The 26,720-nt window shown below is 50.8% G+C and overlaps 2 protein-coding genes across 6 annotated transcripts in view; both read left to right on the forward strand.

The window, feature by feature from the left end:
• KDM4A (lysine demethylase 4A) overlaps positions 1 to 22,201 on the forward strand; it is a 41,388-nt gene extending 19,187 nt beyond the window's left edge. For both annotated transcript variants that reach the window (XM_068539706.1, XM_068539707.1), the window contains exons 12-22: positions 4,945 to 5,065; positions 8,348 to 8,529; positions 10,074 to 10,278; positions 10,750 to 10,826; positions 11,514 to 11,569; positions 13,232 to 13,340; positions 13,683 to 13,868; positions 16,669 to 16,839; positions 20,295 to 20,414; positions 20,935 to 21,027; positions 21,163 to 22,201. In XM_068539706.1, coding sequence (XP_068395807.1) covers positions 4,945 to 5,065; positions 8,348 to 8,529; positions 10,074 to 10,278; positions 10,750 to 10,826; positions 11,514 to 11,569; positions 13,232 to 13,340; positions 13,683 to 13,868; positions 16,669 to 16,839; positions 20,295 to 20,414; positions 20,935 to 21,027; positions 21,163 to 21,303 — 1,461 coding nt within the window. In that variant the 3' untranslated portion in view covers positions 21,304 to 22,201. The remainder of the gene's footprint in view (positions 1 to 4,944; positions 5,066 to 8,347; positions 8,530 to 10,073; positions 10,279 to 10,749; positions 10,827 to 11,513; positions 11,570 to 13,231; positions 13,341 to 13,682; positions 13,869 to 16,668; positions 16,840 to 20,294; positions 20,415 to 20,934; positions 21,028 to 21,162) is intronic.
• Positions 22,202 to 24,695: 2,494 nt separating this feature from the next.
• The window catches only part of ST3GAL3 (ST3 beta-galactoside alpha-2,3-sialyltransferase 3), a 236,181-nt gene continuing 234,156 nt past the window's right edge, over positions 24,696 to 26,720 (forward strand). For all 4 annotated transcript variants that reach the window (XM_068539708.1, XM_068539709.1, XM_068539711.1 and 1 more), the window contains exon 1: positions 24,696 to 24,783. The gene's annotated coding sequence lies outside the window, so the exon portion shown is untranslated. The remainder of the gene's footprint in view (positions 24,784 to 26,720) is intronic.

The raw sequence follows: 26,720 nt of genomic DNA on the forward strand, positions 1-26,720 counted from the left end.
TTGAGTGTGACTCAGGTGTGAGTTCAGCCTGGGGCATGCTGAGTGCGACCTGCTTGTGAGGCAGGCATTGGAGACGTGCATACACACACCTGAGGTGGGTAGTTTTGGGAGTCACCTTCACCTGGAGGGTGTCGCTGGGTGTGGGAGAGTTCTCCCATGGGGCATGTGGAACGTGAAGAGCAGTTTTCACAGTGCAGGTGTTGGTAGAGGGCCTGGGAAGGAAAAGGACAAGCAGAAGAGAGCAGCCAGAGGTTCAGGGAGCTAGGAGAGGGTGTGCAGAGCCGGGGAGGAGAGGGTGGAAGACGGTGGCAGCCGGCCGAGTGGGCCTGTGCTGAAGAGGGGGTGGTGGGACATAATGAGGGTGGGGTGGGGCGGGGGGAGCTCTGACAGGAGGGAGGGCTGGGGTCTCCAGCAGAGGTGGGCACAGGAGAGGATGGCTACAGGTGGGTGTTTTATTGTGGTAAAATATGCATGACATAAAATATCACGCTAACCCTTTTTTAGTGTACAGCTCAGGGGCCTTAAGTGCCTTCATATTTTGGTTTCTTTTTTTTTTTTTTTTTTAACATCTTTATTGGAGTATAATTGCTTTACAATGGTGTGTTAGTTTCTGCTTTATAACAAAGTGAATCAGTTATACATACACATATGTTCCCATATCTCTTCCCTCTTAAGTGCCTTCATATTTTGTGCAGCCCTCACCAGGCTGCAGATAGTTTTGAGGTGGGAAGAGGCAGTTGTCTGTCCTGGAGCAGTCCTGTGCTCGTTGGGGCCCAGCTCCTTTTCAAAAGCCAGTATTCCTGGAAACCTTTCGTTGCTTCTCAGCTGCGTCCCTTTCTCTTTCCAGTCCCTCCAGCACTTTGCTCCTCGTCTAAGACGCTGTCTTGGTCTCGGTGCGGTTGCACAGGCGGGTGCAGGTGCACTTCTAGGAGCCAGGTACTGGGCCACATCCAGCCTTGCCTCTTGCGGCACCGGCGTGGTCCCCAGGGCCTGGCCCAGGAGCCTCTGTAAATGTGGGTGGAACGAATGGAAGTTGAGCTCCAGTAAGAAGCTGACATGAGGGTTGATTGATTGGGTGGAATGGCAGACTGACAGTCAAGGCTTGTGCAGAAGCTGAGGCACTCTGCCTGTCCCTGGAGAGGTCTGATAGCATTGTGTCTATATCTGGGAACAGCTGGGTTTTGAAGAACACCCTTGTGGGCCCCCTCCCCTCACTTTGAGCGTCCCCCAAGGTGTAATTCGGGCTGTCTGCTATTCAGTTTACGTGCTGCCATCTTGTGTCAGGGGCCACGGTAAAAGGGCCCCTGGTGACTGACTGCCGAAGCACCACAACCTGAGTCTTCACACAGCAATGTGTCTGCTGCAGAAGTTCTTGTTGGTTCAGGCTGCTTTGAAAAAGTGAGTTCCCTAAAGAAGGAGAGAGAACACTTGGTTCTTTGTACAGAACAAGCCCCGTCAGGAACATTGACCTTGACCTGGCTGCCCATGTGTCGGGGGTTGACCTTGACCTGGCTGCGCATGTGTCGGGGGTAACAGAGAACTCAAGAGAGAGCCTGGAGCTCCAGCTCTCTTGCCGGCAGTGGCCTGGGAGACCTTGCATGCTATCCCACCCCATCCTCACCAAGAGCTCTGAGGGGCAGTGCTCTTTACCCCGTTTTATTACTGGGTTGCCACTTGCTCGGGCTCATATGGCTAAATGGTTGAACGAGGATTTGAACCCAGCTCTTTCCGTTAAATCCTGCGGGAAGTTAGAAATTGGAGTACATTGTAGGGAAAGGCAGCACTGTGAGGAATTGGAGGAGGAGTGTTTAGCCAGAAGAGGAGAAAATGTGGAAGGATGTTCAAATATTTGAGTAGATCTGACCGCTTTGGTCAGAGGCAGAGTGATGGTAGCAGAAAGGGCAGACTTAGACTCTGGCTGGGTTGTAAGCCCCTTAAGGTTAGAGATCCCATATCACCATCTCTGTGTTGCCGCAGCACCAGGCATGGTACGCTGGGCATATCTGCTGGGCGCGCAGGAGGCCCTTTGGTTAAACAGATGTGGACAGAGGCAGCCGCCTCCTTTCCCGAAGCCAAGTTCTGGTGTTCTTGGTCCTGACCCCTCTACCTCCTCCAGTGCTTGCCTATAAAATGATTTGTCTCCACCTCCTACCCCATATTCATTTTCTGTTGCTGCTTTAACAAGTTACGCTAACTTAGCATCCTAACACAGATTTACCATCTTCTTGTTCTTCAGTTCAGAAGTCTGAAATAGGCCTCATGGTGCTAAAGGCAAGGTGTCTTCAGGGGCTCTGTACCTTTCTGTGGGGAGTCCATTTCCTTGCCCTTTCCAGCTTCCTTGGGGGCACCTGTATTCCTTGGCCATGGCCCTTGCCTTCCACCTTTAAAGGCAGCAACATCTGGCCAAGTCTTTCTCATGTCACCTCACTTTGACAGTGACTCGTCTGCTTCCTTCTTCCATTATTAAGCGCTGTTTGAATACATTGGGCCCATCCAGATAATCCAGGATGATGGTCATCTGATTAGCAACCTTAACAGTTCTTTGTCATGTTAACCCAACGTATTCACGGGGATTATTAGGACTCTGCATCTTTGGGGGACAAGCTGCTTCTCCGCCCATAAAACCATACTCTCAAAGCCCCTATCTTAAAATACAATTGGAGGAAATTTCCTTCTCAAGCTATCATGTCATTCCTTTCCTGGTCTTCGCAAAAATAGTCTGTGTGGTGTACTCACTCCCTAGTTCCTTATTGTGTGTCTACTGGAACTTATCTCTAAAAAAGTCCTGGCACCTCCCAGTTGCTGAGTCCCTTGGCCACTGCCTGCTCAGCTGTTCTGTAGTGTTTGGACTGTGGATTTCCCACTTGAGGGCCCCTTTCCCCCAGCATCTCCTCTTTCTTCTTACTCCTGTCCTGGAAGGCTTGGTCTCCAGCCAGTTTATCTTCCACTGATCATCTCATCCATTGCATGATTTAAATTCTGAGCCTGATGTTGAGGATTCCCAAATCCACAGCTCTTGCTCTGACCTCCTTTCTGAACTCCCAGGCTGAATTTCTTCGTGCCCCCTGGGTATTTCCAGATGAAGGACCCACAGGTAGGTGTTGTGTGTACCATTCGCAGCACGTTTAACTTGGCTAACTTGGCTTGTTACCACTCCCCCCTCGTCCACAGGAGCCCTCTTAGTCTCTCTCACCTTGGAGACCCAGGCTGGAAATCCCCACCATCATTGGTTCCTTTATTCTCATGCCTTTACTTCCTGGTCTCTGCCACATCTCACGTTTAGGCCTGTTATCTAGGTGGTCTTCGTAGTAGGGGATGCAAGAAGATTATGGGGATGCAGGAATCAAATAATGGAACTTTATTTTTATCTTAATCCTTTTACAGTGTATTTTTGTTTTAAAGTACATGAGTGTATATAATTCATCAGTAAGTATATGTGTGTTGGGGTGCATATCCCTACATTTTTTATTTTCCTGGTAATACTGTCAGGTAAATTTGGTACTTCCAGTTTGTTTTAGACAAAGAACCCCTTCTTTAAGTGACCTCTTACTCATTTAAAAAATGTAAATCAAAAGCAGGGCTGTTGTGTGTTGGAACGGAGCCCCACCTGTTCACTCTGATGGAGGCTTTCTCAGGCCTCTTGATGTACATTTTGGAAACTGCTGCTTTAGACTGTCGGTGTAGCTCAGGGCTGATTAAAGTGTGTGCTTGTGTTAGCCTTTCGTGGACCTCAGTGGTAGGAGATCCCTACCATCCTCACTCCTCCACCGCATGGCACGCTGCCGTGCGCGTCATCACTCACGTAAGCGGGGAGCACATCCTAGCGGTCCCATCTCTTCACACCTTCCTTCCCCGGGCAGACCTTCCGACTCCGTAGAGTCTCGGTAAATATTTGTTGAATGAATGGTCACATAGACCCTCAGTGTATGTTTAGAAGAGCAGGCTCTGTCCTACCTGCACGTGACCTGTTCAGCATTTGGTTTTTCTTGACATTCCAAGTGTGGGCCTTAGGTCCTGGGGTTCTGTGTAGTTGCACGTGGAGTTTGCAGGCCCAGTGTCCCTTCTCCAAGGTGGCACTGCAGTGCTGACACTTCTCTGCAGCGCTCTAAGGCATTGGTTTTGGTCACGGTTGCAAAGTGGCCCTCTTCCAGGCCTCATTTCTTTGCTCAGTGGGTTTTGCTATAACCTGTGTCTCCTACTGTCAGTATAACCAAGTGTTAAATATGTTGGTTAGAAGGAAGCTCTCATGTGGTATTACTGGTTCAGTCCTGTACCCCTTAAACCTAATTACATTTGCTCTGACATTATGTGAATGCAGCGTTAAATCAACCTTTCTTTCTGCAGCTGGGCCAGAGTTTCAAGGCGCTCTCTGTCTTGGCTGATGTTCTCCCCTGGAGAAGAGGATCAAAGAGTATCAGCTAGAGCTGAGGTCTTGACAGTGCATGAGGAGAAGTGACCTACTTTCTTTTTAATGGGTCCGCTACTCCTCACCCCTTTGAATGTGCCCTGGCCTTTCAAACCTGTTTGGCCCAGCTGCTTGGTACTTTGTAACAGGTGCTACTGGCCTCCTGGTCCAAGGAAAGGGGCCTCTGGGGCTCTCAGACGCGGACGCATGTCAGTGAGCTGAGGGAAGGGGCTCTCCTTTAGAGCTGGAGAAGGTTTATTTTTGGTACATTTGTTTCAGCCTGCTTCTGAGAAGGCCAGCACCCACGCTGACTAGGCACAAATTTTGCCCTAAATGGTTTACATAATCCTGGTTTACACTGGTTTGCATGACACTGTCGTTTTGGCTTTTTCGGAGTCAGGTGTTTTCCATGTTGGGTTTTACATTTCTCTGTGTCTCTCTGCCCCGCTCTTTCCCTTGGTTTTCATTGTAAGACTGACTTCTGCTGTGTCCCGAAGTGGAGGCAAGACCAACTTGATTCCTTCTTGTGGTTTGCCCAGGTTGCGGATGAATACATGTTTTCCCTGGAGGAGAGTAAGAAGTCCAAGGGCCGTCGTCAGCCCTTAAGCAAGCTCCCCCGCCACCACCCGCTCGTGTTGCAGGATTGCGTCAGCGATGATGGTAAGTGTTGTTTTCACTCTTCACCAGAGGAAAGCCGCTCTCACTGCATCAGGACCTCCTCCGACAGGACCTCAGGAGGCCAAGCTGAGGGCCAGGGGTGGGCCTGTGGCTTAGCTCTTCTCCCAGATACTCCATAAAGAGGGTAGGATTTCAGGATATGGGATTTATAATCAGATTTCATTATATGTTTGAGTGTCTTGGAATGTGCCTAATACGGGATAATTGGATGCAAGTTCTTCCCTCTCTTAGGAGGTCCGAGGCTGATTTTTCAGGATAGCAGGTTCTGTCACTGATGCCAAGCCCTGTGCTGAATGTGTGGCGACAAAGATAACTGAGATGTGTCCATGCCCTCAAGAAGCTCACAGGGTAATGCACTGATCTAAAGGGAGGAGATGTTAATCCAGGCAGACGGGACAGCGCCAGTAACCATGGCAAAGACAAGCAGGAAGGTATATTCAGAGGAACCAGCTTGCTGCGGCTGGCGTTACAGGGCCAGGCCAGGGTGAGATGGGCAGAGGAGGAGGAGTGAGGTGGTCGTGAGCCAGAGTACTTTGCCCATGGGCGTTCCGAGCCTTGGAAGTGTTTTAAGCAGAGGGGTGATGCAGTTGGATTTGCATTAGAAAGATTGTTCCTGGACTTCCCTGGTGGTGCAGTGGTAAAGAATCCACCTGCCAATGCAGGGGACACGGGTTCGAGCCCTGGTCCGGGAAGATCCCACATGCCGCGGAGCAGCTAAGCCAGTGCACCACAACTACTGAGCCTGTGCTCTAGAGCCCGCGAGCTGCAACTGCTGAAGCCTGCGTGCCACAACTACTGAAGCGCACGCACCTAGAGCCCGTGCTCCGCAACAAGAGAAGCCACCGCGATGAGAAGCCCGCACGTTGCAACGAAGAGTAGCCCCCGCTCGCCGCAACTAGAGAAAACCCACGCACAGCAATGAAGATCCAACACAGCCAAAAATAAATAATAAATTAATAAATTAATTAAAAAAATTTTTTTTCTAGGGATTGCATCTTAGGAGCGAGAGGGCTTTTGTCATGGCCTCTGTGAGATATGAGGGTCTGAACTAGGACGGTGGAGGTAGGGGTGGGGGAGGGGAAGTGGAGAACCTGTTGGGAGGATAAAGTCCACTGGATTTGGCAACCTGACGTGGAGCTGTGAGGGTGGTAGGAAGAGGAAGCCTGAGCTGAGTGCCTCCCTGGGTTCTGGCGTTGCTTGGGGTGTGTGGAGGTGGTATTTGTTATCTCTATTAAATGTGGCTGCTCCGGGAGAGAGCACAGAGGCTGGGGTTAGGAAAACTGAGAAAGAGGAGCCTGTGAAGGAGACAGAGGGGAGTAGGCAGGGATGCAGAGGAGAACTGGAGCTCAGGGAGTGATCGCCATCAGTGCAGTGTGGTCTCCTGTGCTGCCCGGAGCTCACAGACCCCGTAAGATCTGCCAGTGACCAGGCCCCTTTTTACTGCTGCCTGATGCCCAGCCTCCTCCTACCCTGTCCTGTCCTTGCCTGCGCCCACGGAAAGCCCAGAGTCTCATCAGCCCTTCGTCTGCTCCACAAGCCTCACGTTCCCTTTCTGATCTGATGTCGATGCCCGTCTCTACTGTTTTCCTGGGTAGAAAGATCATGATAAGCTGCGTGGGGAAAGCCTCTTCAGACCTTGTAGCCAGAAGCAGGCAGACTTCCATGCAGAGTCTTAGAAGCCCTCCGGGGGTCTTCCTCCAGCCCCTGTGGGGGTCTCAGGTCCTCTGGGTCGCAGCAGCCTAGCTTCCTGATTTCTCCCCAATGCGCTAAAGCAATGTAGACTGTAGAAAACTGGGGAAGCAGAAAAAGTTACAAAGAGGACAGCAAGATTACCCCACAGAGATGACTACTGTGAACACTTTAATGTGTTAATCTTCCTGATTGTCCTTGTTAGATGTTAAATTATGTCCATGTATGTCTTTTTATAATAACGTGAGGTCATAATACACCTCCCTCAAACTTTTTATGATTAAAAAATTTCAAACGTGGAAAAGTTGAAACAATAAGAATACTGTGTGTCGCTTCCAGTATTCAACAGCTGTTGCCATTTTGCCATAATCACTTGTCTCTCCCTATGCATTGCTTTGTACGAGCAAGTACATGCATATTTGCTGTATCATTTGAAAGTCAGCTGTAGGCGTCAAGTCACTTCACTTAAAGTGCACCGATAGGCATCTCCTAAGGAGGATTGTCTCCTGTATAAAATCCACTGTCATTACACCTCGGAAAGTAAGCAGTAACTTCATAACGTCCTCTGATTCTCAGTCCATATTCATCTTTCCCTGCTCATTCTAAAAATGTGTTTTTATAGCTTTTTCCCTTTAAACCAGTATGAACCAAACTAGGGTCATGCACTGCATTTCTTTAGTCTCTTTTAGTCTCACATACCCCTCTCTCCACTGAAAACATTTTTTCTCAATTGAGGCATAACATATTCAGTGAAGTACATATGCCTTAACTGTATAGCTCAATGAAGTTTTATCTCTGTAAACTGTAAAATTTTGATTCCTACAGTTTTCATTTAACATAGTGAACATTTTCATCATTTGTTCAGTATTCACAAGTAGAACGATTCTTGGCCACTTTTGGTTTTATAAGCGGAGCAGAGGCCAGTGTGGTAATTTTTCTGTTGTGATTGTGAGCAGTCCATTTCTGTTTCTTCCCTCCTGTCTCGGTCACTCTTGTTCTGGCCAGGATGCAGAAAATATCTGTGCTTGGATTTTGGCACCACGGCTCCTGGCTAGGCCTGATTGACGGGGCTTACAGGGGTTGATTTTAATTGTCTGCATCGGCCTAAGTACGCTATGGTACCCTTCACCGAGGTCACACGTACTGGCAGCTGCCAGATGCCTTTGGATTAAACTTGACTGAAGGCGGAGGAGATAACTATTTATTTGCTCTGAGCTTGGGTTGCAGGGAGTAAACACATAAATGGGTATCTTCCATAGGTATGTTCCAGAGCTTTCCTTGGGCTACTCAGCATAGGACTCCAGGGTCTCTTAGAAAGTACGCCTGTCTGGGAAGGAGTGAGAAGGTCATTGGAGGGGCTGTAGTTGTGGATTGCAGGGCTCCCCACAACATCATCCAAGTATTGAAGGAGTCTTTTGCAGATCGCCTCTGCCCTTTGCCTTTGTCACCCATAGGATCTTGGGTTAGTCCAAACCTGGGACCAGAAGCCTGGGCTGAGCTCGTCGGCTCTCCGGACAGAGCCACAGATGTGCAGGGCTGGTGCTGACTGACTCACGCCCCTGCTTCCTCCTCTAGATGTATCAGAACAGGGGACCCCCGAGGAGGAGGCTGAGGAGACGGAGGCCTGGGCCAAGCCCCTGAGCCAGCTGTGGCAGAACCGACCTCCAAACTTTGAGGCCGAAAAGGAATTCAACGAGGCCATGGCCCAGCAGGCCCCTCATTGCGCCGTCTGCATGATCTTTCAGACTTACCATCAGGTAAGCCCACCACATCCCCACTGTTTACCCGGGACCAGCGCTCAGAGGAAAGCTAGGTTTAATGGTGGGGACATAGCTTGGGAAAGGCATGTTTTCCTAGTGTCTTCGGCCCCATCCCTGTGTTGGAAAGGCTTCACCAGGCAGATAGCCACGCAGCAATGCGGGTGTTCACTTGAGAATGCTTTGGGGAAGAGCTGAGGGTGTGGCTTAGGCTCTGGGGGATTCCCTGCTGCCCTTGGCACTCACACTGTTTGCTGAGGGATCTGCTCTTTTGTTATTCTAGTCAGTGATGATTCCTTCCAGGTGGTTTGTCGACCTTGCCCGTCAGTCTGGAGAGCAGGGGATTTCTTTAAATCATTCTGAACGGCAGGTGAAGAGCCAGATCCTCCAGTGTTGTCTCTTCTTTCCTTTCCCATTGCCACCGCGGATGTTGGCAGTAGTGGAAGGGAATTTGGGAGGTGTAGGAGCAGAGGGCCTGCAGGAGGGAGGGGGATGGGAAAGCACCCTCGCTGAGCTTAGCCGTGCCCCTCCCACTCCTGGGGCATTTGATGGCTTCACCATCATGGGTCTCTTTGGGTCCAGCTCTAGGAGGCCAGGAAGGCACCCACAGATCGCATGTGCCAGATGACCAGGTCAGTCTCAGCTGGGACCTACACAGGGCGGCATGTAGAGAACCAGTCCCCTGATGGTGGTTAGAGTAGCATGGCTGCCACTGAGCCTGGCAGGGCCCCAGGTTCATGTTTGCCAAAGAATGAAACTTCAGACCAGAGTACTTTTGAGTTAGTAACTCATTCCTTCTTTCCACTGACCAAAAGCAAACCCAAAAGATCTCAATGTGCCCTTACCTGTGAGGGAAGCAGGCAGATGGCCAGGCTGTACTGCCAGTAGATCTGCTGAGTGGGGCTCAGAGTTTCATGAATGGCATAGGCTTGGGGGGTGACATGTTTCTGGGCCCCGTCCTTGGAACCGGGGTGATGGTGCCATCCAGCGGCAGAAGCGGCAGATTCTTGCAGTCAGGCTGTTTGCCAAGGGAAGTACATGGACATAATGTTCTTCCCGAAGGGGCCCCAAGCCAGGAGCGGATCTCGGGGCTCCAGCCATGTGACAGTGCTGCAGCTCAGGTGACTGCTGACATGGGCCCCGAGAGGAAATCAGTGCTGGCCCACGGAAACACCTGCTCTGGGGCCTCTCCCTGAGTGGGGCCCCCATGCCGTGCATCGCAGCGGGGAGCCGCCAAGAGCAGCCTTGCCAGCCTCTCAGTGCATTTTATTACCACTTGGTTTGGGAAGATTGAAATCCCAGTTGCCTCTTACCTCTCTTCCTTTTCTCACTTGTCCCTGGGGGCCTTTGTTTGATGCTGCTGTGAGAAATTGAATTGGAGTCATTGGAGGTGACTTCAGTTAGCGGCTCTGGGATAATGGCTGTGCACCTGGGAGCTGTAGCGGGTGCCCTGTCAGGAAGAGAGCAGCTTTCTGCTGACGGGGCAGGCGGAGAGCTGAGGACACGGGGCTGTTCACTGAGGTGTGCACTTGCTCCCTCCTTAGGTGGAGTTTGGAAGCCTTAGTCAGAACTGCGGCAGTGCTCCAGATTTAGCGCCCCAGAAGCAGAGGACCAAGCCATTGATCCCAGAAATGTGCTTCACCTCGACTGGGTGTAGCACGGACATCAACCTGTCCACCCCTTACCTAGAGGAGGACGGCACCAGCATCCTAGTGTCCTGCAAGAAGTGCAGCGTCCGGGTCCACGCCAGTGAGTGCCTCACTTCTTCTCTGTGTCCGGTCCCAGGGGCGGGGGCGTCTGACTGGAAGTCCTGCCGCCTGTTGGCCTCCCTGCGACCTCCCAGTGACCTCCCCAGCCCCCCAGTGCAGATTGCTTATGTGTCTCTTCTTGGAGTTTGGTGCTGATTGAGTCTGAGTTTCCTATGACTCTGGGCTCCGTGCTTGCACTGTCTACCCTGGACTGTCCCCTTGATTGTAGATACCGGGAGGGAATTAGTCTCTGCTGCTCGCTAGGTGTTGGTAGCAGTGAATCTAGTTTCTGACTTTTTGAGACTGGGGGCCATACTGTATGGCTGACCCGTGGGGGCCTTGATGCTAGAATTCAGGGGTTTCTGTAAGATTTGGTTGTAGCTTTGGGAAGTAGTGTTTGGAAAAGAGTTGCAGGTCTACCTTCTGACTCTGGCCTCTGGGTTTAATTTGCTCACCTCGGTGTCCCTGTTAGGTTGCTACGGGGTCCCCCCTGCAAAGGCTTCTGAAGACTGGATGTGTTCTCGGTGTTCGGCCAATGCCCTGGAAGAGGTGAGTGCTTCCGTGCTGTTGCTGTCTCCCTGTGAGACAAGTTCGCTCAGGACCAGACTGTTTCACGCGGACTCTACGTCCCAGGGGTCTGTGTGGTGCCTGGTACACAGTGATGTCAGTGAGCATTGTCGGAGTAAATCCCCACGACAGTGAGAGTGTGTGCTACCCACCTGTGGCAGGGCACGATGGAGTCTGGAAGCTGTGTTTGCTTCATTGTGTCAGGACCAAGTAGAGGTTTTCCTGTGGATGGACCATAACCTCCTGTAAAGAATTGAGCCATCCGGTTGGAGCATCAGAATGGGGCTCAGATGGTTCATTTGGTAGCTTTCTCTTCACTCCTCCCCTCTCTCTGGAACCTGGCAGTACCCACATAGGAGGCAGTCCGAGCCCTGTAATGCCCCCTGCTTGAGCAGGGTATCACTCATGACTTTGCTTACAGTTGTTAACAGTACCAGCGAAGACGATTAAGTTAAGTCAGGAGAATCATTGGTGCACTTCAGCCCCGAGTGGCCTCCCTGTCTTCCTGCAGGGCAGTCCTGGTTACAAGGGCTGTGCAGGCGAGGCCCCGCATGCTGTGGGCTACTTTCTCACGTGGAGGCTACCGTGGCCCGCAGGAAGTGGCGGGGAGAGCAGATGGGATGGTAGTGACTCGGTGGTGACCACTCTTCCTCCCCGTCTTCTTGGCAGGACTGCTGCTTGTGCTCATTGCGAGGAGGAGCCCTGCAGAGAGCCAATGACGACAGGTGAGTTCCCTGGGCTCTGAAGCCGAGTGCGGGCACACCGCCAGGGCAGTGGCTGTCATCGGTATGACTGAGGAGGATTTGGGAAGCACATTGTTTGGGGCTGAAATAGCATCTCCAAGACTAATTTTAAGGATGGGAAGCCGAGCAGTCCCAGAACTTTCCAACCCGAGCTTCCCCTCTGAGGCAGCCTTGTACGTAACGTCCTCCTTTTGGAGGAGCTAAGATGGACTCACGAGGGTACGAAGACCCTGTGAAGATGATGCGGGGGCTTCGTGGCGGAAGTGAGGACAGTTACCTTGTTACAGCTGGGGCTGGTACAGAGGTGGCCACGGCTGTGAGCTAGTGAGCCCTTCCTGCAGGCAGACTCCCTGGTTGTTCGGAATGAGGGCGACTGTCCTTAAGAAGGACAGTGGGACATTGAGGAGAGCCCAGCCATGCCTACCCACTACTCAGTCGATTCTACAGAGGGTTCTGGGTACTCAGCCCACAGCTGGGCTTCTTGGCCGTCCGGCAGCCCACTTTCACTGAGCTGAATTTTTGTGCTTCGTCATGGCTCAGTGGTTCAGAGGTAGAAATAAATGTAAGGTGAATGAGGTTTTCGCCCTGAAGACCGGCTGCTTAGGGGAGAGTACTCCCAGGTCTATGGGGAACCAGCAGTGAAGACCCTGCTTCCAGCTAAAATCCTGTGGGAACTTAAAGCACACACACCGCCTGGCGTCCTGCCTCACAGGAATCCCCTTCATGCTGTTCCAGATAGATGGCTGCTCTGCTTGCCACTTCCACTCCTCTAAAGGCACTTGCTGCCGTGACTTGAGGTCACCGTGTTCCTCAGAATTGCAAGATAGTGCTGTTAAAGTTCTTCCTTTTTTGCAATGCAAAGGGCTCTGCTTGCACCTCCCACCTTTACCTCATGATCCTTGGTCTGCCCTCCAGGGCCATGCAAGACAAACCTGTTCCCACTCACACACTGCAGGTGGCTTCCATGCAGCCCCGACGCTGTCTGTCGTAGGTTTTCACGTGGCTTGATCCTGGGAGTTTTCACCATCTTAGTTAATCTCATCTTGGTGCGTGTCAGTTTCCCCAAATGCCCAGAACTTACTTTAATAATTCTCTAAGGATGTCCGTTGAACAGACCTCTCAGAGTAAGTGGGGCTAGGGCCAGACCTTAAAGAGTGAGTCTCAGGTGGAGGAAGGGAGCAGAAGGGAGAGGTCACTTCGGCCCCGGGAAAGGTCTGGGCAAAGGCCTGGAGGGGGGAGGGCTGGGATTACCGGCACATTGGAGCGCAGCTGGAGATATTTTGAGGAAGTGCCCAGGTCCTCTGGTAAAAGAGGTGTGTATGGGGCTCTCTAATTTATTCTCACTCCCTGGAACCTGCCACACGCAATTAGCTGTGGCTCTGTTCCTGTTGCAACAGGCGGTGAGTGAGTGTGTCAGAAGTGTGACCCTGCGCTGACCCGGGACGTTGTGGTGGGGACCTTCTTCCACTTCCTCAGCGTGGAGATGCTTCTGGTCTTACCTCACTGGGTCCCAGGAACTTGCTGGGAAGTCCAGTGGTCACGCTGGGTAAGGGAGGAAACGCTATAGACAGGCCCATGTTAGAAGAGAAGGCCACAGGGCCTTGGAGCTGGAGGGGGACTGAGGTGGCCTTTGCCTTTTGGCAGGTGGGTCCATGTCTCATGTGCAGTGGCGATTCTGGAGGCGAGATTTGTCAACATTGCAGAAAGAAGTCCAGTGGATGTGAGCAAAATTCCCCTGCCCCGCTTCAAACTGGTAAGCAGAAAGAGATGGGCCTGTGATCCTACATTCTTTCCCTGTTTCCGAGTCTCTGGATAGAGGGGAACATAGCGTTTAGGAGGGCATTGCCTGGTTGACCCAGTGGCCATCCTTTACCCCTCAGTTTTGGTCATGGTTTACGATTCTCCCCCTCTGGTTAAAACTACTTAGTGAGGATGCCTGTGACCGGACACGAGATTAACAGAGGGTGCGTGTACCCTTGTGTTTTGGGAAGGGGGTGGGCTCTTGCTCATAGGGCTCTGTGCGTTTGGGTGCGGGTACAGTAGAGGAGACCATCCTAGTTCCCAGAATCATTGGCCTGCTTCTCCTGTGTTGTAGAAATGTGTCTTCTGTAAGAAACGGAGGAAAAGAACTGCTGGCTGCTGTGTGCAGTGTTCTCACGGCCGTTGCCCAACTGCCTTCCACGTGAGCTGTGCTCAGGCTGCAGGCGTGATGATGCAGCCAGATGACTGGCCTTTTGTTGTCTTTATTACCTGCTTTCGGCACAAGATCCCTAATTTGGAGGTGAGGAGGGCGCCATTCTAGAGTCCTCTCGACGGTTTCCAGGATCATTTTCTCTGCAGGCTCTCCATTTATTGTGTCAGCAAGTATTTCCTCAAGTGCTGTGCTTCTTGGAGACTGCTAATGAGTGTGGGATTAGGAGGTGGCCCCTGTCCATCCTCTGCTTCCTGCTTTGTGCTTCCTAATCCAGTGGAACCAACTGCTTGTGGTTGATCCCTTGTTTGCCTCTCCTCCTGGATAAACTCCTTGAGGGTCCATGGCTTGTTAATCTGGGTGTCCCTATACTTAACACAGTGTCAGGGACATCGCAGAAGCTCTGTAAATGTTGTGAACTGATGGGAAGAAGAGTTAACCATTAACCCCCATACAGTAGTCATTTTTGCACTTCTCTGAACGGTGAAGCTTAAATGGGTCTTAAACAGTAAGTAGGAATTGTGAGCAGGAGGGCAATCAAGTCTTCAGAAACAGAATGAGCGAGTCTCAGGAGAAGGAACGTGTGAGACTGGTTCTGGGAACGTGGCAGGGGATGGTACTGGAAAGGCAGGCAGTGCCAGAGGATTAAGGCCCTGGGCTGCCACACTTAGGGGTTTGACGTCTCTTCCGCTAGGTAAGGGGAACTTTTCCAATATTATGATTCTGAGCTATATGTTTTTTTAACAGTTACTCTGGTGGTGGTTTGCAGAAAAGATTGAAGGAATAAGAATTTGAGGCCGGGAGACCAGTTAGCCTAGGCGAGAAGTGAGGTCTGAAATGGGAACACAGAGGGAGAGCTTTACGGTCACAGCCAACGCTGGGATCCTACAGTGGGTAGGCTGATGGGGTTTGTTGGCTGCCATGGGGAGAGGATGGAGAAAGAAGAAGAGGAAGGGGTGAGGGCGTGTGAATTCAAGATGACTCAGGCCACTCCCTTAAAGGTGGAAGGGATGCTAATATGGTGTTAACTGCGACCAGGAACTGAGATGGGGCAGGGCTGTTTTGCAGAGGAAAGTGGGGGAGATAAAAATGAGGGAAAGACCTGTAGACTCTGAGGTCGCTGGAACATTCTGATTGAGGTACCAGGAGGCAGCTAGATTAGCTGGATTAAGATTTGGATATTATCAGCCTTTAACAGCATAATTAAACCTAATTCCCGTTAGAAACTGGACTCTGGAGATTCCTAGTATAAGGAGCAGATAGATGGTGGAGCAGGAAGCAGCGAAAGCAGCTGAGAAGCAGAGAGATGTGGAGAGAAGGAGAGCCCTGCAGCCAGCAGAGGCTGAGGAGGGCCACGTGCTGTCGGGAAGACAGGGCTGGTGGCGTCGTCACTGTGCACCCCAAACCGGGGGTCCCGTGGGTAGTCAGGTCAGAAGCCAGAGTGCCACCAGTGAATTACAGTCCAGTGGAGGAGACGCCGATGAAGGCTTGTCAACAGTGTGGTGAAAACAATCATAAAAGGAAGGACACAGTAGAGCACCAGCCCAGAGGACAGACTGTCCTCCACCAAGGAAAGGGCCCTGTTGGCTGACTGGATTCCCCTTTTTCATTAAAGATGTTCTACTGAGCACAAGAGGTGGGCGGAGGTGGGTTAGGAGCTTAGGAAGAGGGAAAAATAGTCGATATGGGAATGAGGAATAAAAGCTTGAGGTACCATTGAGTCCTGGCTGTGGTAAGGAGGTAGGAGCTTTGTGTTGGAACAGGATAGTGATTTGGTGATGATCGTTAGCCCCCCATGCCCTCACATTGGCAGCTGTAGATGGCTGGTGCTATGAGGAAACGGGGTACTGTTGAGTATTTCTTTCACTGATTCATTCTTCACATACTTACTGGGCATCTGCTACATGTCAGGCACAGTTTTAGGTGCTCGGAACATGCTGGTGAACAAGACAACAGTGCCTGCCCTCCTGCTGCATTTAGTGTAGTTGAAAGACACGTAGAAACAAGTAAACGTACAGTGTATCAAACGAGGAGAAGTGCCGGCATAAGAGTAAAGCTGTATATGGGAATGGAGGAGGAGAGGTAGTAAGGTTGTCCATAAGTGGACACTTGGATGTGAGGGAGCCAGTGTGCAGATAACTGTGGAAGAGCCTTTCTGGTAGAGGGAACAGGGGCACAAAGACCCTGAGGTGGGAACACTCTTGGCACGCATGCTCAGAGGACAGAAGGGAGGTCAGCATGGCTGGAGCACAGAGCTTGGGCAGCTTGGGGAGGGGCGGTTGGACACAAGACCACCAGATGCTCTGTGATTTCATTTGCATCAAGGACAAGTTCAGAATGAGAAGAAGGGTGATGTGAGGGCCCCAGAGATGGCAGAGCTGTGGAGCTGTGTATAGTATGCAGCGGAGGACATCCAGGGAACCTCAGTCTTTGTGCCCTGGCCCTGAGGGTAGAGCTGGTGCTAAGATCTGTGTGGAGCATTGTGTGGGGACCCTGGGCCTCAGATCACCTGTGGAACGTCCACCTTGATGTATGGCTAAACTATGTGAATTAGTAGGTGCTGTTTGGTCGGCTCCTCGAAACAGTAGGGAAGTCACAAGAGTCTGTTTTGGGAGTTTGTGGTGAGACAGGATGGTAAAGGACCAGTTGTGGACTGGGAATGAGGGAGGAGCTATATTTATGGGGAAAATATGACACTAGGTTCTTCCGTGTCCTGGCTGGGGTGTGGACATCTGGAAAGACCTGTTTCAGCTCCCATCTCCTACTCCTTTTTACTTTTCCATTCTCACGCTTATCTTTCCCTGGTAAAGAGGAGCCAACTGATCTTGGTCCCCATTTGCTAGGCCTGTCCGCTCAATGTGGGCATAACCCAAGCCTCTGTTTTTTCCAGCGTGCCAAAGGGGCCTTGCAGAGCATCACTGCGGGCCAGAAGGTCATTAGCAAGCACAAGAATGGGCGCTTCTACCAGTGTGAGGTGGTAAGGCTCACCACGGAGACCTTCTATGAAGTCAACTTTGATGACGGCTCCTTCAGCGACAATCTCTATCCCGAGGACATAGTGGTAATGTCTGCAAGGAGCTTCATGGGCATTTTGGGGCGGGGGAGTTTCTTGGTCTGACTGGCAGACTGGCTGTGGGCCTGCCTGCCTTTTCTATCCAGGCCCATGGTCCCATCATTCGGCCCCCAAACAGAAAGAAGTGTTTGTACTGGTCTTTCTGTACAAAGAATATTGTGTGCCTCTAGGGTACCCTGCTTCCTCTAGAAGCTTGTAGGAATTGGTGTTTTTTGCAGTTCTTTGAAACATACTTGTATTTTAGTCTAAACTACCCTTGAAGGTGTTCTGGTGCAGTGGAAGAAGAGCCCAGGCTTTGGAATCAGTCCAATGTGCCAGTGCCAGCTTCACTGCTTAGTAGCTGTGTGATTTTAGGAGAATTAGCCAATTATCTCTTTTCTACCATGCCCTCTTAGTAGATTTATGGAATTTGCTTTTGGTTCTTTACAGTTGATGCCTTTGGGGGCTGAATAGAAACTGCTTGGAGATACCCCTGGCCTGCTTGTGTTATCAATACCTGAGACACTGGGGGCCCTGCCTGGACTCAATCCTAGGTTTCCTGGCTCTGGACTCAGCACTCAGTTCAGGTTTCCCCTGTCCATCGTCCGTCCGTCCGTCCGTCCGTCCTCATCCCCACCCCCCCACCCCCACTCCCACCCCAACCCCAACCTTTTCATGTTAGACCGAGCACCAGCCTAGTGGAATGAAGCCACTTCTTCCTTAAACAACAGGTATTTCCCACGTCTCTACCACGTTAGCAACTTAGTTGCTAAAAGTACATTCATTAGTTGTGAGGCAGACTTCCATGTAGTGAAGGTGGTATCAGTAGTGTTTGTGGCAGTAGACTAGCTATGCTTTATTAAGCTCTTCCAGTTTGCCAGACACTAGGCTAAGTACTTTACTCGGGTATCTCGGTCACTTCTCATACCAACTCTGAGAAGCAGGTGGTATCTCTAACTTAGAGAACACTGATCTCAGGACTCTTATAGAAGTTACTGAGGATGCCAAAGAGCTTGTATTTTTGTGGGTTATGTCTATCGATATTTGCTCATAAGAAATTAAAACTGAGGTGAATTGATTTGAAATAATCCATTTTTTAACGAAAAATTATTTTAAGTAAAACAAAAAATATTAGAAGAGTGCCACTCTTCTACAATTTTGCAAACCTTTTTAACATCACATCTTCAGTTTGTTGCAATATATTGTTTTGGTTAAAGTATGTGAAGAAAACTCGGTCTCACACAGATATGCGATTGAAAAAGTGAGGAGTAAAATTTAAGTAGCCTTTCAGATGATTGTGGTCATCCTGCTTTGATACTACACCAAACCTCAATGAGTGGTAGTTTCTTAAAAGTTAGCTGCAGTGTAGACTCTGAAGGCAGCTTGGTGAACATACCTTCTTACATTAACGTTCTTTGGTCTGTCTTGCACTGAGAATGGCTCTTTCACTCATGCGTGATTTTGCACCATCATCCATATTAGTGCAATGGGCTATGCAGATCTTCCAGATGTTGTTAAATTTTATTAGACAATTCCAAAAAAAATCACTTTCATTTGTAGCACTAAGCTCAGAAAAATCTTTAAATTTTAGGGAGCTTCAAGCTCATGGTGGTGACACAACTTTTCTGAAATTGTAATTTGTGCTTGAAAGCTTAGGTGTTATCATTGGCAGTATACTGTCAGTCCACTTTCCTCGAAGTGACAGGCTCACTTCATTCATTTTCAAGAAGATGTCTGCCAGTACCCAAGTCTGAATAACCACAGTTTGTCTGTCAGTCATTTTTTTCAAATAAAGCTGGTGTTTCATGAAAAAAGCAGTTACTTTTTACAACTCAAACAGTTACAGCATGCTTTTCCTCAAGACAACCATCATGCTTCAGCGTGTAGCAGAAGTGTCTTTTGAGTACTTACACATGTACTCAAAGATTGAGGTTTAACACAAAAATTTTTTCTGCTTCATCAAGGGACGTTGTTATGTGAAACCAGGTTTTTTTCTTTTGCTCCTAAATCATGAGTACACAGTGGTTAAGAATGCAGTAACAAGTAGTAGAGCTTATTAGGGCCATTGCCTCAATTTGTGCTGAGGCGCCAGCAGTTGCACCCATGTTAGGTGTTATACCATCACTGGAAATGTCTGCGCAGCGAAAGAGGCTAATGTTTTAATATTATTGTGAAAACCATCGTGCTCTCACAAGTTCCCTGCAAGTGGCTCAGGAACCCCCGCTAAGATCTGCAGACCATACTTTGAGAACTGCTATTATAGTAAAACTGAATAGCCGAGAACTTAAGTGATTTATCAAAGATCACATATTTGGCTAGTTAAAACTTCCACTTCAGATTCTTTTGGGGGCAGTACTTTCTACTTAGTTGTTGAATTCATACACGATATAGTTGCTGAGTACCTGTCAATAATGAGTTGGCAATACAGTATAGAGCCATTTCTATTCAGTAAGTGAATTGGCGTGTAGAACCTTCCTAACTCTTGTCATGTAGTGGAATTGGTAGGAGCAGTTGGAATATCACAGCATTTTAGACTCTCTGCCCTACTTCTGCTCCAACATGTACTTTTTTGGGCCATGTCTGCAAGGACCTTCTCCCAGGTCTACCCATCAGACCTTTCATTCGGCTGCCATGAACATGTTCATACACTGACCTCCCACTATATATCAAGCCCTCTGCTGGGAATGCAGCAAGGACTCCACCCATCCTTAGGGTTCCCCCGTCTGCAGGGAGTAAAAGTCCTAAAGTTTTTTGCCAAGTCCCGTGGTAGGTGGTCTTTTATTACCTTTCCTTCAAAAAAAAAAAGGTTAAGAACCCTTTTCTTTCCTTTTTTTAAAAAATTTATTTGTTTGTATTTATTTATTTATTTTTGGCTGCGTTGGGTCTTTGTTGCTGCGCACGGGCTTTCTCTAGTTGAGGCGAGCAGGGGCTACTCTTCGTTGTGGTGTGCGGGCTTCTCATTGCGGTGGCTTCTCTTGTTGCGGAGCACGGGCTCTAGGCGTGTGGGCTTCAGTAGTTGTGGCACGTGAGCTCAGTAGTTGTGGCTCGTGAGCTCTAGAGCGCAGGCTCCGTAGTTGTGGCGCATGGGCTTAGTTGCTCCACGGCATGTGGGATCTTCCCGGACCAGGGCTCGAACCTGTGTCCTCTGCATTGGCAGGCGGATTCTTGACCACTGCGCCACCAGGGAAGTCCTAAGAACCCTTTTCTTAAAATAGTTGAGTAAAGTTTGAGTATTTCTTCCTGGTAGAGCCCTGTCCCCTTGTCCCTTAGAGAGACAGTTGAAGGAACATGAGAAGGACTCTTGATCATGGCACATGTCTTTTACATTTATTAAGTTTATTATGGCTGCTTTTTTCTGTCACCTAGAAGCAGCAGCAGCCAGCAGAGATAACGGGGTGGACTTGGACTTAGCAGGTCTCTCAGGTGGACCTTCCTTTCACCTTTCTTCCTTAATGTTCCCTCAGAGTCAGGACTGTCTCCAGTTGGGTCCTCCTGCCGAAGGGGAAGTAGTCCAAGTGAGATGGACAGACGGCCAAGTCTATGGAGCCAAGTTTGTGGCCTCTCACCCCATCCAGATGTACCAGGTAACCAAAGGCTTTTGTTGGGGATGGGGGAGGGGGCCTGATTAATTCAGTGTTTCCTCTTGAGCAAGAGGAAGTCTTTGCTCTTGGGAGAGCTAAGGCAGTGGTCCCCAGCCTTTTTGGCACCAGGGACACCGGTTTCGTGGAAGACAGTTTTCCATGGACGGGGATGGGGGTGGGCGTGTTTCAGGCGGTAACGCGAGCGGTGGGGAGCGGCAGATGAAGCTTCGCTCGCTGGCCCACCGCTCACCTCCTGCTGTGCGGCCCAGTTCCTAACAGGCCGGGGACTGGCACCAGCCTGCGGCCCGGGGGTTGGGGACTGCTGAGCCAAGGGATCAGTGACAACCCTTTTCAGAGCTAGGGGCTGCCCTGTGTCCAGTCTGCCAGGTATGGCTTCAAACATGGCAGGCCTTACTTCAGTGTTCTTAACCCTTCCTGTGACTGCAGGAAATGGCCCCTGTGCGTGATGGACCAGGGAGAGAGTCAGGGATATCTTAGCTAAAGGCCTTTGTTTCCTTGGTAGGTGGAGTTTGAGGATGGCTCACAGCTTGTGGTTAAGAGAGATGACGTGTACACGCTGGATGAAGAGCTTCCCAAGAGAGTCAAGTCTAGACTGGTGAGTGTGTGCTTTCTGTGTGCCCTTGGTTCCCCTCTGGGAGGGAGGGAACAAAGCAAGGATGTGTCCCTTTGTTTTTTTTCTTCGGGGTGGTTGGCCATAAAGTACTCATTTGGCTTGCCTATTCTTCTGTAGTCAGTAGCCTCAGACATGCGCTTCAATGAGATTTTCACAGAGAAGGAAGTTAAGCAGGAAAAGAAACGGCAACGAGTTATCAACTCAAGATACCGGGAAGATTACATTGAGCCTGCACTATACCGGGCCATCATGGAGTAGGTGCTTCCAGCGGCCAGGAGAGTCCCAGCCGCCGAGGCGAAAGCACTCTGGGGTTCCACAGCACAGCAGACACTTGGAACTCTGAAGTCTCTAAAAGTGAACTGTAAAATGAAAAGGAATGAAATAACCGACCCCATCATCTTCTCACCCCACCCTCATCGCATTCCACTGTAATGAAACGACAAGCCGTACTTGGACATGTGGCAGCAGCCGCTGATCTCCCAGCTGATGGGCTGAGCACTGGAACGCTGTGGCTGCATGGGCCCCAGTCTGTAATGGGGTCGACTGTGCTGGCTGGGCTGGTTGCCCTATTCCTGGCCTTGGACTTAGCTTCCTAATGATCACCTGCACCAACTAGGCAGAGGTGCTGGTGCTTGCCCCCTCCCCCTTTTTGTATTTATGTGTGTGTGTGTGTGTGTGTGTGTGTGTGTATGTATGTGCGTATGTATGTTTGGTCTGGACCAGCTTCTGCCAGCCCCTGGCCTTTACTTTCTTCCTTGCCTATCCAGGGCAACAAAAATGTGAAATTCTGCCCTCAGCTGAACTGAGTAAGGGCCCCTGGGGGTTGGCTGGAGATGGCTGTGGCATCTGTTTGTCTCTGGAACTGCCTCAAGAGAGTGCTGGCAAAGCTGCAGTGATGAGATGCTAAGGAGTTAACGCCACCTCTTTGCCTTCTCTTGAAGGAGAAGATAGGGGTAACCTGGGCGTGTGCCCATATCACGCTAGGCACAGACCCCTGTGGACAGTATTAAAGGGTGTGGGTGGGGAATACTCTGAAGGGGGATCTAATGATGGAAGCAGGCAGAGCCTGGCGGGTGAGTCTGTCAACAGAAAATTGGAATCATGCAGGGGCTGGGAGGGTTAAGGTGAACTGGGGCCACTGGAGGCCAGGGGGTGGGTTTAGATATGCCCCCTGGTGTGGGGGTGGGAGGGAGCTGATTTGGGAGTGGGGTGGGACTGGAGGGCAACACTGAAGGGGTTAAACAGGTTTTTGCTCCTTATGAATTTGTTTGCCTGGGCCCAGGGTTGGAGGGATTCACACTTATACCGTATGTATACAAGAATCAGATTTATAATACTTCCCCTTTTTTTGTTACGTATGAACGCTATAAACCAAATTATTTTGAAAACCGGTGCATCACCTTGTCCTTAGCAATAAAATGTGTTGAGCAGAGGATTGGCTGTGTCTGCCCCAAGGAGCCTGAGTGGCCCAGGGTCAGGCCGGGAGTGTATCTAGAGTCATAGGCTCTGGAGCAGGGCCATGCATTTTAAGAAGACTCAGTAAGGCAGGATCTAGGAAGCCCTCCTAAAGAGATGGGCTCCTTGTCAAGTTCTGGTCCTGTGGCTCTGTATGGTGGGACCTGGGAAGTAGAGGCACCTCTGGCCATGAGTACCTCCTTTTGCTTCTCTGGCCCTAGAGATGGGAAGGAAGAGGTAATAGATGAAGGACCAGACCACTTCCGCAACTTGTAGAACTGAGTTTGATCTCTCTCATCTCGACCCCACTTGTTAACTTCATTGAGCAGGTGTAAGTTTATGCCAGTGTCTGTTCCATAAAAATTGTAGAACCAGCTTGAAAGAAGGCAGTACATTTTAGGTGCTTGAAAAGCAAGGGATTGACAACCCCTTCCCCCAACCCCGTGCATGCTTCCCTTAGGTCCTGAAGCTGTTCTGAGTTGCCTGTAGTTGGTGAGACGCTTCCCCGGAGGAAGACCCGGTCCCTTTGACCCCCATTGGGTTCCTGAGGTCCAGGTGGACAAGGCTAGAGCAGCAGCAGCAGCAGGGGGTGGGGGGGGGCAGTGAACTGGGCACAGCAGAGCTGTTCAGCTGGTCTTGGACAGCCAGGCACTAGGTCCTATTTCTTGGCTCCTGCCAGGTGCGGGAGAATCTTGGGTCAGCTCAGCAACTCAATGCTTCTTTGTGTCCTGGGGCTTGGGAGGTGGCTGCCACCTCTGGTGTCTGATTGTGGGGGAAGGGAGGAGCAGCAGGTCTCAAAGATACTTTTCTTTGCCAGTTCCCTCCTGGGGCCAAGAAAGGGAGGTTGAATTTTTTGTCCAGCACCCAAGGATTCCCAGGCGAGCGTGGACACAGCCAGGCCTTAATGGATTGGCAAGCCCTGGGAGCACACATCTTTGGAGGGAAGAAACACTTCCCCAGACTTGGCAGGGTCCCAGACCTCCCTACCTTTCACTGACCCTACCATCCCCAGCCCTGCTGAAGGACAGGCAGGGTAGTCCCTTCTGTAACCCCAACAGAGTTCTTGCTCAACGGCTGACTATTTTTCTAGAAACTTCCACGTTTTGTTTTGGTCAAATGTAATAACCCCCTGGGAAACTGAAGTTTAAAGAGGTGATGAGTCTCAAGTCCCACGGAACAGGCCCTCCTGCCTGCAGTCAGGCCCAGGCCTCAGTGGACTGACTGACTCCAGGGAAGCGTGCACCAGCTTGTCTTAGGCTCCCCTCAGAAGCCTTTTGGTGGGGGCAAATTGCCCTCCTTTGGGGAGGCAGCGTCTTTGGGTGGGCAACCAAGGATCACAGCCGGACAGTTCCTCCTCTCTTCCGTAACTCCCCTCGGGGGAATTACGTTTTAAATTGTGCCCCAGTAGGGTGGGAGAAAAGCTGGGACCTCCGGAGCTGAAAAGGGTAGAAGAGATGGGGCGGAGTGGTCCTGTGCCCGGAATAAAAAGAGGCTCTAAAGTAGTAATAAGGGCAGCCAGCGACCGCTGTCCACCCAACTCCACAGGATTGAGCAGGGTCGCCCAGCCCGTGGAGGTCCACAGCCTTGGGTCTCAGCCTGGTTCCAGGCGGATGCCTGCGTCCCTCGGTGTGGAATGACCGTGTACCCCCGTCCCTCGCACGGCCGAGGAAACAGGCCCTCGAGGGATCGTCTCGGTGGACGGCAAGCCCTGCGGCCGTCAGAGGTCCGCATCCCAGACGCGCGCCCTGAGGGGCGTGAAGCCGGGGGAGGATTCCTCAAGGCGGCGGATAGGCTCCGGGGAGCCGAGGGGTGGGCGTCGGCGCGGAGCCAGCAGGCCGGGCCCGCTGGACCCACGCCCTGAACCGCCAGCAGCCCGAGTCCCGGCAGGCGCGCGAGGCGGACGGGCCAGAAAACTCGGGGGTCCAGTGTCTAGGGGGCCGCTTTGGGCTTGCGCCCGCTCTCTGCCTGCAGTGCAGCCCCGCATTGGTCAGCCCGGCGCCCCGCCCGGCTCCCGCGCGCCGATTGGCCGCGGATGCCCAACCCCCGGTGAGGGCGCTGAGGCGGAGAGTGGGATTGGTGGTCCCGTCGTCCACGGGTCGGGGTCGCGGCCGCGCGCTCCGCCCGCCGCTGCGTCCCCACTATGGCGGCGCCCAGGCGGCCCACCGCGACTTGGGCGCCCGCCGGGGTTCCCCGCGGCTGCCGCCGCCGCATTCGCCGTCGCCCCCGCCTTCCCGGCAGCATCGGGCCGGGCACCGCCTCCCCCCTGCCTCCCTCTCCGCTGCGGTAAGGACCGGTATTGCGCGCGTCGGGGCGGGCACTCACCACGGCTAACGGTCGCCGCCGCCCCTCCCCTCCCCCGCCGCTCGCGGTCGCCGGGTTGGTGGGGTGCGGAGCCCGCGCGTGCTGGTGCTGGGGAAGGAGGGGTCGGGCGCGGCCCAGCAGTCTCCGAATAACGAAGTCTGGCTCGGACTGGGGGCTCGGGCCGGGAGTCCGGTCCCTGGGAGACCTCGCCTGGGTAGGGGCTGCCAGGCCTCGGGGGAGAGGACGGCTGGACCCGGGCCGAGCAGTCTGAGGTCACCTGCGCGCGAGACCCCGCAGCGCTGCGCACCTTGGCGCAGAGGAAGGACCTGGTCAGGCGGGCCTTCGCTATGGGAAGAGGGAGGAAAAGTGGAAAACCTGAGTGAGAATCAGCAGCGTACGGGTAGTGGCTGTCATTGCTTATTGCTCTACCAGCCGCCAGATGTTCCGGGGACTGAGGTCTATTTTACTGACAAAGTACGCCTCTTGCTTCCTTTTCTCTGGCACTTCTCCCCATTGTTTGCCCTGTGATTTTGTTTGCAGGAGGAAGTGACTTAGTGATGAGAGCAGGTGTGATTAGGATAGTCTCCCACGAACATTTTGAGTTCCTTTTTGCAACAGTGCTCGTTTTTATAATTCCTTAATAGACCGCACTTATGTTTGTGTTTCCCGCACATAGGAGGAAGGAGAGAAACGTGTGAACTGACTCAGTGCAATTAATTGAGAGCGGGACCAATGAAGGCAGCTGTTATTTTGTTAAAAACAAAAACAAAACAAAACAAAAAAAACAACAAAAGCTTACAAACTTTTCTATGGATACACTTTGAATTAACTATACTATAGCTAGTTGAACAGGAAGGTAGAAAAAAAGCACTTACTGGTTTCAAGAAAATAAATAGACCTCATGGAAAATTAGGTTATTTCTAAGTCAGAATCACCTTCGAGTGATGATCATTTAACTGTTGGGTATACCTTCAAGTCAAAAGGATTAAAAGGAAGCTGTCACAAAAATTTATGACCGAAATAGTATTTTCAAATAATCTCTTAAGGCAATAGCAGCTCCTAAGAGTAAAGATTCTTAACTCAAGGATATTTTGAAGTATTAAGTGATGAATCTCCCTATTTCACATGTCTAAATGTCTAATCAGAGTTTAATAAAAGTAAATTATTAATGAGAAAAGAAGTTGTGCATATTCTTAGAGACTAAGTGACTTTGGATCATCAATAAAGTGTCTATCGAGTACATATTGTGTGCAAGGCAGTGCAACTGTGGGGACCTCACGACCTGTATTGTATGAGACTTGTTCTCATGGGCCTATGAGATGGTTGTGGGGATAAAGGGCACACAAGAAAATGATCACTAATAAAATGGTCTCTAGAATTCTAAGATAGTAGGTCTATGAAAATTCTAGAAAAGGAGAAATCCATGTGTTTGAGGAAGGTTTCACAGGAGAGCTGAGGCTTGAGTTGAGCCATGAATGGGTAGGCCTGGGTGATGAAGAGGAAGGAGAAGTGAGGAAATGAGAAAGTGAGGATGGGAAAGGTGGCAGGGGAGAACCCAAAACTCTCATGGGTGGTTCCAGGGGGTTCTTATTAGAAAAAGTGGGAGATGAGGTTATACAAAAAAGGCAGTTTGATGGCATCAAATCAGGAAGTAACTTTGTCCTGGGTGGAGCAAAGGGTAAACAAGTAGTAGTACTTCAGATGAAACTGGAGCTAGCTATTAGAAAAATAGACAGTAGCACTTTATTTGCCCTTGTCACTTTTCTGAGTAACCTTAGCTATTTAGAATAATGGTCCTCTCAGCTACCCAGGATCTGCACCTCAAGAATCATTCTTGCCTTTCTTTTTTTTCCCCCTTGTATTAAGTTGGTTGCCAGGTCTTGTTGCTACTGCCTCCACACTATGTCTAACTTCTTTCT

This window comes from Eschrichtius robustus, chromosome 3 (genome assembly GCF_028021215.1).
Source record: "Eschrichtius robustus isolate mEscRob2 chromosome 3, mEscRob2.pri, whole genome shotgun sequence".
Taxonomy (NCBI): Eukaryota; Metazoa; Chordata; class Mammalia; order Artiodactyla; family Eschrichtiidae; genus Eschrichtius; species Eschrichtius robustus.